The 13,748-nt window shown below is 39.2% G+C and overlaps 1 protein-coding gene across 2 annotated transcripts in view; it reads left to right on the forward strand.

Moving 5' to 3' along the window:
* PEX1 (peroxisomal biogenesis factor 1) overlaps positions 1-12,854 on the forward strand; it is a 55,777-nt gene extending 42,923 nt beyond the window's left edge. Inside the window, exons 20-24 of one of the 2 annotated variants that reach the window (XM_006155540.3) lie at positions 811-987; positions 6,010-6,282; positions 7,824-8,021; positions 8,253-8,383; positions 12,573-12,854. In XM_006155540.3, the coding sequence (XP_006155602.1) occupies positions 811-987; positions 6,010-6,282; positions 7,824-8,021; positions 8,253-8,383; positions 12,573-12,657 (864 nt within the window). In that variant the 3' untranslated portion in view covers positions 12,658-12,854. The remainder of the gene's footprint in view (positions 1-810; positions 988-6,009; positions 6,283-7,823; positions 8,022-8,252; positions 8,384-12,572) is intronic. The other variant, XM_027774607.1, reaches the window with a different exon arrangement.
* The last annotated feature ends 894 nt before the right edge of the window (positions 12,855-13,748 follow it).

Raw genomic sequence — 13,748 nt, forward strand, 5'->3', positions numbered from 1 at the left:
CTTTCCTTGTGAACTTTCCTTCTGCCAGGTAATAGCAATGTCCTTAGAAGACCAGCTTTCTTACGCAAAGGCTTTAGTAACTATTTGCTCGAAGCATAATAAGATTCTGAATTAGATGCAGAACTTCTCGTTGACCCAGGCATTTCCATGCAACTTGGAATACTATAGTCATTAGGTGTTGGTCGATTGGAAAAAAGGCAAGAAACCGAAAGTGTTACATGTCAGCATTCTCTGTGTTCAAAGATCACACTTCCTATTATCCCACCAACAATCTCTGATACAGAATCAAGCATATCTATAGAAAGTATGGAAGCAGGTTACCTAGATTTTTCAGATGTTCCCAATCTTATCTTGTTCCAACTCTTGTTCTCTAATTTAGAAGCTAATAAGTGAATGAAAGAATAGCTAAACAAATAAATAATCAAAGGTATAAAATACCTGAATGTAGGTCACATTCTTACATATATGTATAATAATAAGTAACTTCTATTTAAATTCTTAAAATATTTCTTTTGAAATACTTTCTTAGCAAACTTGCCCAAGTCTGGAAAGTAAGCACTATCTAAATGAGAATTTACTTACAACTGAATAAGTAAGGATGTAGATTTTCATTAATTTTTCTACTTGTGTTCCGTCTGTTAGGGGAAAGGGTGCGAGGATGATGGTGATAGACAAGTGGTACATTTGTCAACTTATAAAAGTTTATTAGATATATATAAAGTTAACTTTTGAAAAAATTATACACAGTTTAAAATAATCTTTGATTTTTTTTTTTTTTTTTATTAAATCCATTTGTTTTTCTCCCTTTAGGTGTCACGTCTTGAAATTTTAAAGGTTCTCAGCGACTCTTTACCTCTGGCAGATGACGTTGACCTTCAGCATGTGGCCGCAGTGACCGACTCCTTTACTGGAGCCGATCTGAAAGCTTTACTTTACAATGCCCAGTTAGAGGCCCTACATGGACGACTGCTCTCGTGTGGACTCCAGGTAAGTTATAGGAGAAGATCATTACTGTGACATATAAAAACCATTCACTGTCAAAATGTCAGCCTTGAAAAAAAGTAGTATTCTGGGGTGCCAGCTGGTAGTGTAGTGGTTAAAGTGCAGGATCCTAATGGTCAACTCCATGGTTTGAGTACTGGAGCCAGGAGCTTGACATACACATCGAGTATATGTGTATGCATGCCCAGATCCCAAGAGAAGAATGGAGAAGGGATTGTAGCATGCCCATCCTGAGAGGTAGTTTCTTATTTTCTCTTTCTGTCTGTCTCTCTCTGGGGAGCACATACACCCTAAAGCAAAAATCTAAAAAAGTGGTTTTTTTGGGGGGAGAGATTTTTGCTATAGTGCGCGTGCGCTCGCCAGACAGACAGAGACAGACAGTGAGACAGAAAGCGAGAAATCACCCCCCAGGGGGGATGGTCACGCCACAATCCTTTCTCCTCCATTCTCCTCTCGGGATCTTGGGCATGCACGCACACACACCCGGCGTGAGTTTTAAGCCACCAGGTCCGGGACGTGAACCGGGTCCAGGACGTGAACCGCGGTCAACTATGTGGGAGTCCAGCGACATAGCCGTTACGCTAACTGCTGGTCCCCAAAAAGTGTATATTATTTTTAACAACTTTGGTAAAACTAAAAATTCACATTTATGTTTAGTTGAATGGTCCGTGGTTGGAATATGGATTTTGCCCAAAATTTGTAATTTTGAAGAAGTTGATGTTTATTTCTTTAGCATTACCTTAATGTTAACAAAAACATGTTTTATGGATGTTGATGTTTAGAAGGATATTATTTAAATGAAGATATCATCAATTAGACAATATAAATAAAAAATAATTGGGGTTTTCAGTTTGTTTTGTACTTTAATTTTTAAGAAATAATCAAAGTCCTTACTTTTTTGAAGTTCAGATGGTCCATTCTGGCTGACAAAACTACCCTTTGGGTGACTCCTGTGGCTTTATGTCTTCATTATCTTTTGATCACTTCCTTACTTTCCAATACAGCAAACTGTTCTTGGCTCATCTTGTACTTTTTGTTTCTCAGGCCTAGAATCAGCCTTTTATTTTTGTTTTAATTATTACAGTAGATAATTTGAACTCTTCTATACCATAGACTTTATCATATATTTTTCAGAAAGCATTTTCCTGTTAATTCCTCTCCCCTACATTTCATTGGAGATTTTCTACAGGGCCTAAAGTTGCTAAACTAGGTACTCCCAACTTTTTGCTGTTTATTTTGCCAAGCTGTTAAAGTTCTTTTCCCCCTCTTTTACTACCAAACTATGTATTTCTTTTTTTTTTAATTTAAATTTATTTATTTACATTCATTCACTATACATCATTACAACATACAAAATGAGATTTTCCATCCAGAATACACTGTCTGTTGGCGCAATCAAGCACATCAGCATACATGTTATCATCAACAAATAATTTTCCATTTCTTGTTTCCTGTATATTTTGCTTTTTTTTGCCATCCTTGATTTCCTATCTCTCACCCTCTGCCGTGTCCCACCCTCCTCCCACACTGTCTCTGGTATCCATGGTTGCTTTCTATGCCTTTTCCCCCCATTTTATTGATTTGCTAATGAACTTAATTTAAATTCGTATATTATCAAGTGCAGCTGATAATATACATTCTATGAACACAAGTCTGACTTTAAGCATAAACCTCAGTGAGTAGAATGAACATACTATAAAGTAGCACCTAGCTGGGCCTATATAGCTTACTGCAGTGATCAAATATGCGTTGTTTTTCATTTCAAGAAAAATAGTTTTTATGTTTTTTTCTCCTGAAACTTTTTTGTTTTTTAATTAATTAATTTACATTCATCACCTAAGCATCATCACAGCCTGGTTTCCCATCCAGAATATACTGCATAGTGGCTTAATCATGCATGTTATCATCAATAATTTTCCATTTCTAGCTTCATATATATATTTACCCCTATGTCTGACTCTGCCCTTTCCCACCCTCTTCTCAAGCTATCTCTAGTGTCTACAGTTGTCTTCCATTCCTTTTTCCCCCACATTTTATTGTCACACAATTTCTTAAATAATCTAACTACTTTCAATAGCAAGTTCAGCTGGTAATTTCAAGAAAGGCAGTTTTGAATTGGTAAAGAAATTTGCTTAAAACTTAAAGCCTGAAAACAGGTTAGTATTCTGTTCAAATAGTAGGTACATGAACCTATTGACAGCTCAAGACAGGACAAAAACTCCTAAAACTGGACAACAAAACCTAGAAGAAAAGCAGCAATATTTTAGTCAAAAGTCACAGAATGCTATTTCACCAGTTCAGTCTCATGTACTTAATCTATCTTCTGTTGTGGTTCGATCTTCTCGATGGAATTCTGGGATATAATATTCAACTCCAGACTTGTCCCTACAATTAAGTTGGCCATTTTCTTAGTTTTTGAACTCTTATTTCTGTGTGTCTGCATTTAATTTTCCTGAATAGCACTCCCTTGAAAACTTCTTGGAGACTTTCCTCACTTGCATTGTTTCCGATGAGAGGTCTACTGTTAGCCTGATGGGATATCCTTTGTAGGTAACATGCTGTTTCTCTCTTGCCAATCTTGGTATCTTGTCTTTGTCTATGGTTTTGGTCAGAATGGCTATAATGTGTCTTGAAGAAGATCTTCTTGGGTTGATTTTATTTGGGGTCCTTTGTATTTCTTGGGACTGGATCTTTGAGTGCCTTTCTAGGTTTGGAAAGTTTTCTTGCAGGATTTCATGGAATAGATTATCAATGCCCTTATGAGTCAGTCTCTTTGCCTTCTGGGATGCCTATTATCCAGATGTTTGGACATTTGATGGTATCTAGTACTTCTCGTATATTATTTTCAAATTTTTGGGCAATTTTCTTCGTGGTGGAATTTTCTAGGCCAGTAATTTTCTCTTCTATGTCTGAGATTTTATTTTCTGTCTGATCAAGTCTGTTTTTAATACTTTCAAGGGAGATTTTGACATCCTGTATTATAGCCTTCATCTCTAATAGTTCCACTTGATTCCTTTGTAAAGTGTGTAATTCCTATTTTAGATCTTGCAAGAATTTCCTCACCTCCTGGAACTCATCAGCTCCTTTCTCCTTTATCTCCTGCAGTTCATTGTCTCTCTTCTCTTCCATCTCTGTTAGCTTCGCCATTATGAATGTTCTAAATTCTTTGTCAGACATTTCCATGATTTCCATTGAACTGTCTGTGGATGAAGAGGAGTTATTCTTTTCCCTTGGAGGAGAGGTATTTTCTTGCTTTCCCGTATTTCTTGTGGCCCTGCGGTGATTTCTAGTCATGTGATGGATGGTGTGTTTCTTCCCAAACTTGAAGCTCAGTCTGAGCATCCAGGAGCGTGCAGAAAAGGAAACAGAGAGAGAGAACAACAGCAACAAAAACAACCAAGAAACAGAGAAAAAAGAGAAGAAAAAACCTAAGAAAAGAGATTTTTTTAAAAAATAAAGCATAAATTAGAAAACCATGCAGCACACTTGCGTGCTGCGTGAAATCATTAGTTCTCAGGAGCCATTAAAGTGTCTTCTGAGGTCTTGCTCCTTTGCCTCTCCTGGGTTTGGAGGGGCAAGAGGGGATTACTAACAAGACAAAGGGAAGGGCTGAAAGCCAAGAAAATGCTTTACCTTAAAAAATTTTAGAAAGGAAAAATTATAAAAAAAAAAAAAAAAAGACCAAACACGAGGTAGAGGGATAAAAAAAAAAAAAAAAAAAAGACAAGAGACAGAGGTAGAGGGAGACAGAGACAGAGAGAGACAGGAGGCTTGAAAGTCTTCCCACCACTCGAGTTTGTGGTCTGAAGGCTGAATTATCAGTTGAAAGTCTTTTCACTTATTCCCCCTGAAATCACTAGTTCTCAGCAGCCATGAAGATGTCTTCTGAAGTCCTGCTCCCTTGCCTCTCCTTATATAGCAAGGCTCTTTGAGCCAAGACCTTACTCAGCTTCTTCCATTCTGTCATTCTTACATAACCTCAGCAGACAGCCTTCCTGAGAAGGCGCAGGGTGGTCTCTTTTCTAGGGAAGACCCTGAACTCAGGGGTCTTTAATTAGGACTGGGGGGTCAGAAGTTACAGGTTGTAGCCAGACTCCAGGAGAACTCACTCTGGGTGGGGGGGCCTGGGCAGGTTGATTTCAGCCTTGAGCCTCAGTTCCCTCGTGTATGTCAGGAGGGGTCTCGTGGCCTTCTCAGCGAGTTGCAAGAAGCACATGCAGCTGGATGCCGTTTTTTTGTTGTTGTTTGTTTTGAGAGAGGTTTTTGCTATAGGCACGTGCACTCACCAAAAAGAGAGAAATCACCCTCTGGGGGGATGGCCATGCCACAATCCCTTCTTCTCCATTCTCCTCTCAGGATCTTGGGCATGCATGCACATGCTCCTGGTGTGAGTTTAAGCCACCAGGTCCGGGACTCGAACCACGGTCAACTACATGAGAGTTCAGCGACATAGACATTATGCCAACTGCTGGTCCCCCAAACTATGTATTTCTAAAACATTCTATATTTGGAAAACATTTTAATATGGTCGATTTATCATTTTGGAGTAGAAAAATATGAATAGAGAGGCAGAGACATAAAGTCCACAAGTCTGAGTCCTAGCTTTGTGATAAACTTTTCGGAGGGATGGTTGACAACTTACCCATGCAACTCATCTTGTCTTCCCCTTATTTTTTCTTTAAAGAATTATTTAATTTTATTCATCATTATTTTTATTTTTAAAATTTAACTAGGGAGAGAAATAGAGGGAAAGTGAGAAGACAAGCTGCCAGATCCAGGACTCGAACTGCTATGGCCATGTGAGAATCCAGCACCTTAACCACCACACTACCTGCCAGCCCCATCTTCCATTATTATAATAGTTTTACAGTTTACCTCAAAACCATTAGAGAATTTATAAGAGCTTTTTGAGAAATGTTTCCTCATTTTTGATGCTATCTATGATATCGTTTCTGAGTTGTGAATTATTTAGATCTTTTCACCTGGCTGTCCTTTTGTGTATTTTAGGATGGAAGTTCCAGCTCTGACAGTGACCTAAGTCTGTCTTCAATGGTCTTTCTTAACCACAGCAGTGGCTCTGACGATTCAGCGGGAGATGGGGAATGTGGTTTAGATCAGTCCCTTGTTTCTCTAGAGATGTCTGAGATCCTTCCAGATGAATCAAAATTCAATATGTACCGGCTCTACTTCGGAAGCTCTTATGAATCAGAACTTGGAAATGGAACCTCCTCTGACCTGGTATCTTGCGCAGTGTTGTTGCACAGTCCTGACATAAAAGCTGTATGTTGGTGTAAAGTTGAACAGTGATTTATCTCCTAACCAGCCCCACATATCCTTTCTGGTTGGTTGGTTCTTCAGTAAAACAGTCTTGTTTTTCTCAGTAACACTAATTAGCAATTTTCATTTTTCTTTTAAGAACTTTAAGATGCGTCTGGGAGCAAGGGGAACCAAAGTAGTGAGTGGTTGAGCTTACCCTTTGGATTCCTTCAGGTTCTTCTCTCTAATTCATTAATGGTTTTAAAATGTCTTTCATACCAGATCCATTTTATAGTAAACTTAAATTCTGTTATCAAAGAACAGTTGAGGATTATGAAAAATTAGACATGATAATGTCAAAAATTCCTGAGAACAAGGACCAGCAGATGGCGAAATAGTTAAGTCACTGGACTCTCATGTAGTTGACTGTGGTTTGAGTCCTGGACCCAGTGGTTTAAACCTCATGCCAGGCACGTCTGCATGCATGTCCAAGATCCCAAGAGGAGAATGGAGGATAAGGGGTTGTGGCATAGCCAAATCCTCTGGGGACAATTTCTTGCTTTCTGTCTCTCTGGCAAATGCATGTGCCTTATAGCAAAAAAATCTCTTTAAAAAAAAAAAAAATTCCTGACCATAAAATGTTATCTATTTGTGATAGTTTTTATGGACAGTATAAGCACAGTAATGTTTCAACAAGGAAAATGTTTAGATCAAATGTGGCCAATATGGGGGCCAGCAGGTGACGTTGTGGTTAAGGTGCTGGACTCCCACATGGCTGACTGCAGTTCAAGGCCTGGACCTTGAAAAATCAAGGCTTTCAAATCATACTGGGCGTGCCCAAAATCCCTGGAGGAAAGTGGAGGAAAAGGGATTGTGACGTGGCCATCCCATCCCTGGGGGGTGATTTTTCATTTCTCTCTCTAGTGGTGCATACCTCTATGACAAAAACCTATTAAAAAATTAAAAAGGCCATTATCAGTGTTTTTTACATAATTAAAATAGTATTCACTAAAAAGAACAATGGTTTATGATTACTGTATTGGTACATATAACATTTTTACATATATTTAATCTGTTTAGTAATATATTTCTTATTTTTACATTTACTTATTAATTCAGCTTTTAAAACCTTTAAAGAAACCCATTTTGATTCCTAAGAATAATAGTCTTTTTAGTCTTATTCTGTTTTCTGTTTCTTAACTGCTATCTAGAACTCTCTCAGAACCCTAGCATAACTCTGTTTGCTGAAAACTGGGAGTAAGGGTCATTTGGAATCTATCCTTTGGCATTAGTGCGTTAGATTTAACTAACAAAGCAAAAAATCAAAAATGCTATGTTGTGGCAGTTTTTACCATGTGGTTCTGCAAAAAGGTATTAGTGAATCTTTATAGGATGTGACATCTTTCAGACTTGCTTAGTTTCGGTTAAGTAAAACTGTAAACTTATCTATGTTAAGATTTTATTGCTTAAATCTTTCAAATTTTATCTAAATAAATCTTCCTCTCTCTCTTACTTCTCTCTCCCTTTCATCCGTCCTTCTTTCATGACTGCTACTAACCATGCAGAGCTCACAGTGTCTTTCTGCACCAAGCTCCATGACTCAGGATTTGCCTGGAGTTCCTGGGAAAGATCAGTTGTTTTCACGACCTCCAGTGTTCAGGACAGCTTCGCAAGAGGGTTGCCAAGAACTTACACAAGAGCAAAGAGATCAACTGAGGGTGGATATCAGTGTTATCAAAGGCAGATACCGGAGCCAAAGTGGAGTATGTATTTCTGTGATTTGTAAATGAGCTATACTTCAAACCGGGTCCTAAAACACATTGGCTGAGGCCATGGTTATGCATCTTCTTGCTTTCACACAATTTTTAGTTATTTTAAAAGGAATATCTACTTCAATCTCATGAAAAAACTGTCAGAAAGAAGTAACACTCAAACTGCCACTTTTTCCATCATTTTCGTAAGTTAATTTTTTGTCAATTTCTTTTTTATTTAAGGAGGATGAATCCCTTACCCAGCCAGGACCAATCAAAACCAGTCTGGCTATTAGTCAGTCACATTTAATGACTGCACTTGGTCACACCAGGCCGTCCATTAGTGAAGACGACTGGAAGAATTTTGCTGAGCTGTAAGTAACATCTTCTGATTTGGATGTATAGATATTATTGTAGGTGACACAGGTTACTCATTTAAACTTCTAACTTAATTTCCAGAGTGTATGTATGCTCACTGGAGAGAGAGAGAAAGAGAGAAAGCATCCCCCATGGGGGATGATCATGCTGCAATTCCCTCTCCAATTTTCCCTCCTTTCTGGATTTTGGACACTCACACACACAAGCCTGACATGCATTTTAAGTCCCAGATCCAGGACTTGAACCATGAGGTCAGCCATGTGGGATCCAGCCATCTTAACCATTTGGCTGGCCCTCACAACTTTTAAAATTCTTATTTAAAGTTATAAATAATATTTTGAATACTTAAAAGCTAATTCAAGGAGCCAGCAGGTGGTGTGGTGGTTAAGGTGTTGGACTGCCACATGGCCGACTGCCGTTCCAGTCCCAGATCTGGTAGCTTGCTTTCTCACTTTCTGTCTCTGATGGGCACACATGTTCTATAACAAATGAAAACATAACAACAGCTGACTGAGCCGTTTGCATCTCAGACCTGGTGGCTTGAAATTCACACTGGGTGCGTGCTTGTGCATGCTGAAAGGGAAAATGAAGGAGAAGGGATTATAACACAACCATTCCCCCAGGGGGTCATTTCTCACTTTTCCCCCTCCCTGTCTCTTTTTCCCTCTCTCTCCCCCTGCGCCCCACCCCTGTGAGCACACGTGCCCTATGGCAAAAAAACTAGAAAGAAATGCTAATTCAAGGGCTGAACAGTGGTGCAGCTGTAACACAACACTCAGTGAGACCGACCCACATGGGAAGGTTCTGGGTTTGCATCTAGAGACCTCCCTGAAAGCGCTGGGTATGTGCATGCCAATGACCTAGAACTGGCTGAAGTTGGGGGTGAATTGCAGCATGAAGACTCTGTTGAAGGTATCCTTCTCTTCCTCTCTCTCTTTCTCTTGCTTATGGAAGAAATAATTTTTTTTTAGAGATCTTTCCTATAGGATGTGTGTCCCCTGGGAGGCCACACCACAGTCCCTTCTGTATTCTCCTCTTGGGATTTTGGGCACACACACACACACACACACACACACACACACACGTGCCTGATATGTTTGTTTTTGGTTTTTGTTTTTAGAGGTTTTTGCTATAGAAAGCACCAGAAAGACAGAGAGAGACAGAAAGCGAGAAATCACCCCTGGGGGAAATGGCCACGCCAGAATCCTTTCTTCATTCTCCTCTCCGGATCTTGGGCATGTATGCACACGCGCGCAGCGTGAGTTTAAGCCACCGGGTCCGGGACTCGAATCGCAGTCGACTACATGGGAGTCCAGCGACATAGCCATTACACTAACTGCTGGTCCCTTGTGCCTGATATGTTTTAAGCCTTTGGGTCCAGGATCCAAACCGTGGTTGGCCACATGGGAGTCCAGCGCCTTAGCCATTATTCCACCTGCTGATCTGAAATAAATGTTTGTTTGTTTGTTTGTTTGTTTTTTAATTTGAACTCTAGGGGCTGGCAGGTTGTGTGGTCGTTAAGGGTGATTGACTCCTACATGGCCAACTGTTGTTTGAGTCTTGAACCTGGAGGCTTGCTTTCTCACTTTCCCTCTCACTCTCTGGAAATAAATAAATAATAATAATAATAAATAAAGTTAAATAAAATAATTCTTTAAAAATGATCCAACTCAAGAAATTTGTGTAGTGGGGTCGGCAGGTGGTGTGGTGGAGAAGGGTGCTTGACTCCTACATGGGTGACCGCAGGTCAAGTCCTGGACCTGGTGGCTTGCTTTCTCGTTTTCCCTCTCTCTCTCTCTCTGTCTCTCTGACCAAACTGGAAAATGATAATAATAATAATTAATAAAGGTAATTAAAAATAAATAAATAAGGTGACACAGAAAACACACACATACATGTTGAAAAATGTTTGTGTAGTAGTAATGCATTTAAACATCACAAAACTTGAACAATACAGATGTCAAAACTGAATTTTTGTTACTTCATTTGATTATAGATGAATTATTTATAATGAATTAATTTAATTTTATTAACTTAAGAAAAAGAAGAAAAATAAAAACTCAGAATGATTCTAATATATAACTAGCAATATATGTTATGAAAGATATAATTGTTTGGCTTTTAAAATAACTCATATATTATTACTCTTAGAAACATTTAAGTATATGCAAATGTAATCACTTTTGTAGACCAGGTTTAGTATGCATCTGAGTTTATAGGCTTCTTGTAGTTGACTGTAGCCACTCATGAGTCTGAGACCGATTGACTGGGAACATCCTGGGGTAGAAATTGATTCCTGATCTTTAGAAGCTACAGGTCTTGGGCCAGCTCGTAAAGCAGTGATAGTGCCCTTCTCAAGTGAAGCTGGATCCCACATGGCAACCATGGTTCAGATGCCCGCTTGGTCAGGCCCAAACACACCTGGGGCATGCGCAAGTACCCTGGATCAAATGGACTAGGGGAGTGGAAAAAGGGGGTGGTGGCACGACCACCCCCTGTGGAGGGTGTGCGTCTTTCTCTCTCTCATGTATGCATACATGTTCTATCATAGATGCAAAGGGAAAAAAATTATTTTTTTAAAAAGCAGCCACTTTTCTTATTTAAATTTACAGTACTCACACCTGGGGCATGCGCAAGTACCCTGGATCAAATGGACTAGGGGAGTGGAAAAAGGGGGTGGTGGCACGACCACCCCCTGTGGAGGGTGTGCGTCTTTCTCTCTCTCATGTATGCATACATGTTCTATCATAGATGCAAAGGGAAAAAAATTATTTTTTTAAAAAGCAGCCACTTTTCTTATTTAAATTTACAGTACTTTGGTTATGACATGTTCTATCATAGATGCAAAGGGAAAAAAGTTATTTTTTAAAAAAGCAGCCACTTTTCTTATTTAAATTTATAGTACTTGGTTATGTGTGTGTGTGCATATATCAGTAATATATAGTTAATTGTAGAAAAATCAGAAAATAAAGATAAGGAAAAATAAGAAAGAAATTTCTGTTAATCCCACTGCTTCCCGAAGCATCTTTATATGTTCATATTTTTTTTTTTACTAAAATAAGAACATTCCACACGTACTACTTTAGAGCAGCCCCTCTTTTATCTATTTATACATCTTAACACTTTTTTACATTTTAAATAAGTTACTAGTTTATATTAATTAATTAATTTATTTATTTTTGCCAGAAGATGAGTGTGCTTACCAGAGTGCCAGAGGGGAGAAAAGGAGAAAGCGCCCCCTAGTGGTGTGGCGGTGAGCTCTTCAGAGACAGAAACAGAAAACATGCCCTCTGGCCGATTTTTTTTTTTTTTAAATCATACGGTATGCGCACTTGCACACTGTCCAGGGACAGAGAGAGAAAGTGAGAAATTACTCCTTGCCCAGGAGGAGGGCCACACCACAATCTCTTCTCTTGGGATTTTGGGCATACAGGCACACACACATGCCTGGTATGAATTTCAAGCCACTGTATCTAAGAATCCAGCTCCTTAACCACCACACAACCAGCTCACCTCTGGCTTTTTTTATTTTTTTTATTTTATTTTTTTTAAGAGATTTTTGCCTTAGGGTGCATGTGCTCACCAAAGAGAGAGACGGAGAGAGGGAAAGTGAAAGTGAGAAATCACCCCCCAGGGGGGATGGCCACGCCATAATCCCTTCTCTTCCATTGTCTTCTCGGGATCTTGGGCACGCACGCACATGTGCCAAGCATGACTTTCTTTCCTTTTTTTTTTTAGAAAAAAGGATTATCTAACTATTTATTTATTTTAATTTGACTAGAGTGAAATGGAGTGAGAGAGAGAAAAAGGAAAAGCCAGAAAGCAAACCGCTAGGTTTGGGATGCAAAGCGCTGTCGGCCATGTGAGAATCCAGCACCCTTAACCACCACGCCACCTCCCAGCACCCCGTGTTATTTTCAAGCCACTGGGTCTGGGACTAGAATCGCAGTCGGCCATGTGGGAGTCCAGCAATGTAACTGCTAGGCCATCTGCTGATCCTGGCAAATTTTTTAAAAAAGAAAATTTATTTGTAAGAACTCCCTTTAATTTGTATTACAAAGATTTATTTCCAGTTTGTTATTTGCCTTTTGTTTCCTAAAATATAATTGTTTGCAACCAGTTTATAATCTATTGTAAGTATGGTATTTTTGTGCATTAAATGTTGTCTCTCTTACTTTTGTTAAGGTATGAAAACTTTCAAAATCCCAAAAAGAGGAAAAATCAAAGTGGAACAATGTTTCGACCTGGACAGAAAGTAACTTTAGCATAAAATACCTCCAAGGCAGGTTACTACATTGTAACAGTAGAAATGGTGTCTGAAAAATTAAATTAATCTCAGATTGGTAAATGCGGTGATTATGATTATATAATGATCGGGATTACTGGAGATGAAAACTGTAGAGCAAATCAAGATATTTATAATGGATCCTGTATTTTGTTTTCAATAAATCTACATTAAATCCTTAATGAAATAAGTACCTGGTTTATTTCACCTATGAAGGAAAGATAATGGAGAATGGAGAATACAATTAAATTAATTGCATCTTTCTAACATCTGACAAATTTTAGGCCTAGCAACTTCTTGTCAGTTTTGGAAATAAAATATTCCATTTACTAACCCAGTTATCTGTCCTTATGTCAGAACATAATGGAATTTACACAGAATTCAAATTAATTAAATCTTCAACCAGAAATGAAATCACAGCCCCCTACTATGCCTTATTTAGCTTCAGTCCTGCATCTTTGAATGATGTCCACTCCTCTCCTAGGTTCAGCAAGATTGCATTTTGATACCCTGCACCCTCTGAACTAGGCTGTAAAGTTAGCCACGGTCAACACAAACTGCATCTCTAGTATCTCACCAATGGGGTGAGGGACATCAGACAAGGAGAAAGTTAACATACAAATAGATACATGAGACAGCAATGAAGCGTGTAGGCAGTTGCCCTTCCTGCGGCTAATCATGAGGCCACGTTTGACATGTTTATTTCTCATTCCATGCTTCTCGACTTCAGTCTGCACTTCAGGAATCACAGACCTCTCTAGGTGGGGTGACCTGAAACCCCCATTCCCATCTGAGCACTGGTAAACCTCCCTGTCTGAGATTGTAGAAGTCTTCCATTAAACGTCATCATTGGCCAGCATAGCCCACGAGGTTCAGCCATACTTTTTCCATCGCCCACTGTGTGGCAGCAACTCTGTCTTCCTTCATTGGACAATTCCCTCAGCTTCATAACCCTCCTCTTCCTGACCATTGGCAGCAGGTGGTGTGGAGGTTAGGGCGTTGGATCCCACATGGCTGACAGCAGTTCAAGTGTCAGATGTGGCAGTCTGAAAATCATGCTGGGCATATGTGTGCAT

Source organism: Tupaia chinensis, unplaced genomic scaffold (assembly GCF_000334495.1).
Source record: "Tupaia chinensis unplaced genomic scaffold, TupChi_1.0 Scaffold000460_1, whole genome shotgun sequence".
Classification (NCBI taxonomy): domain Eukaryota; kingdom Metazoa; phylum Chordata; class Mammalia; order Scandentia; family Tupaiidae; genus Tupaia; species Tupaia belangeri.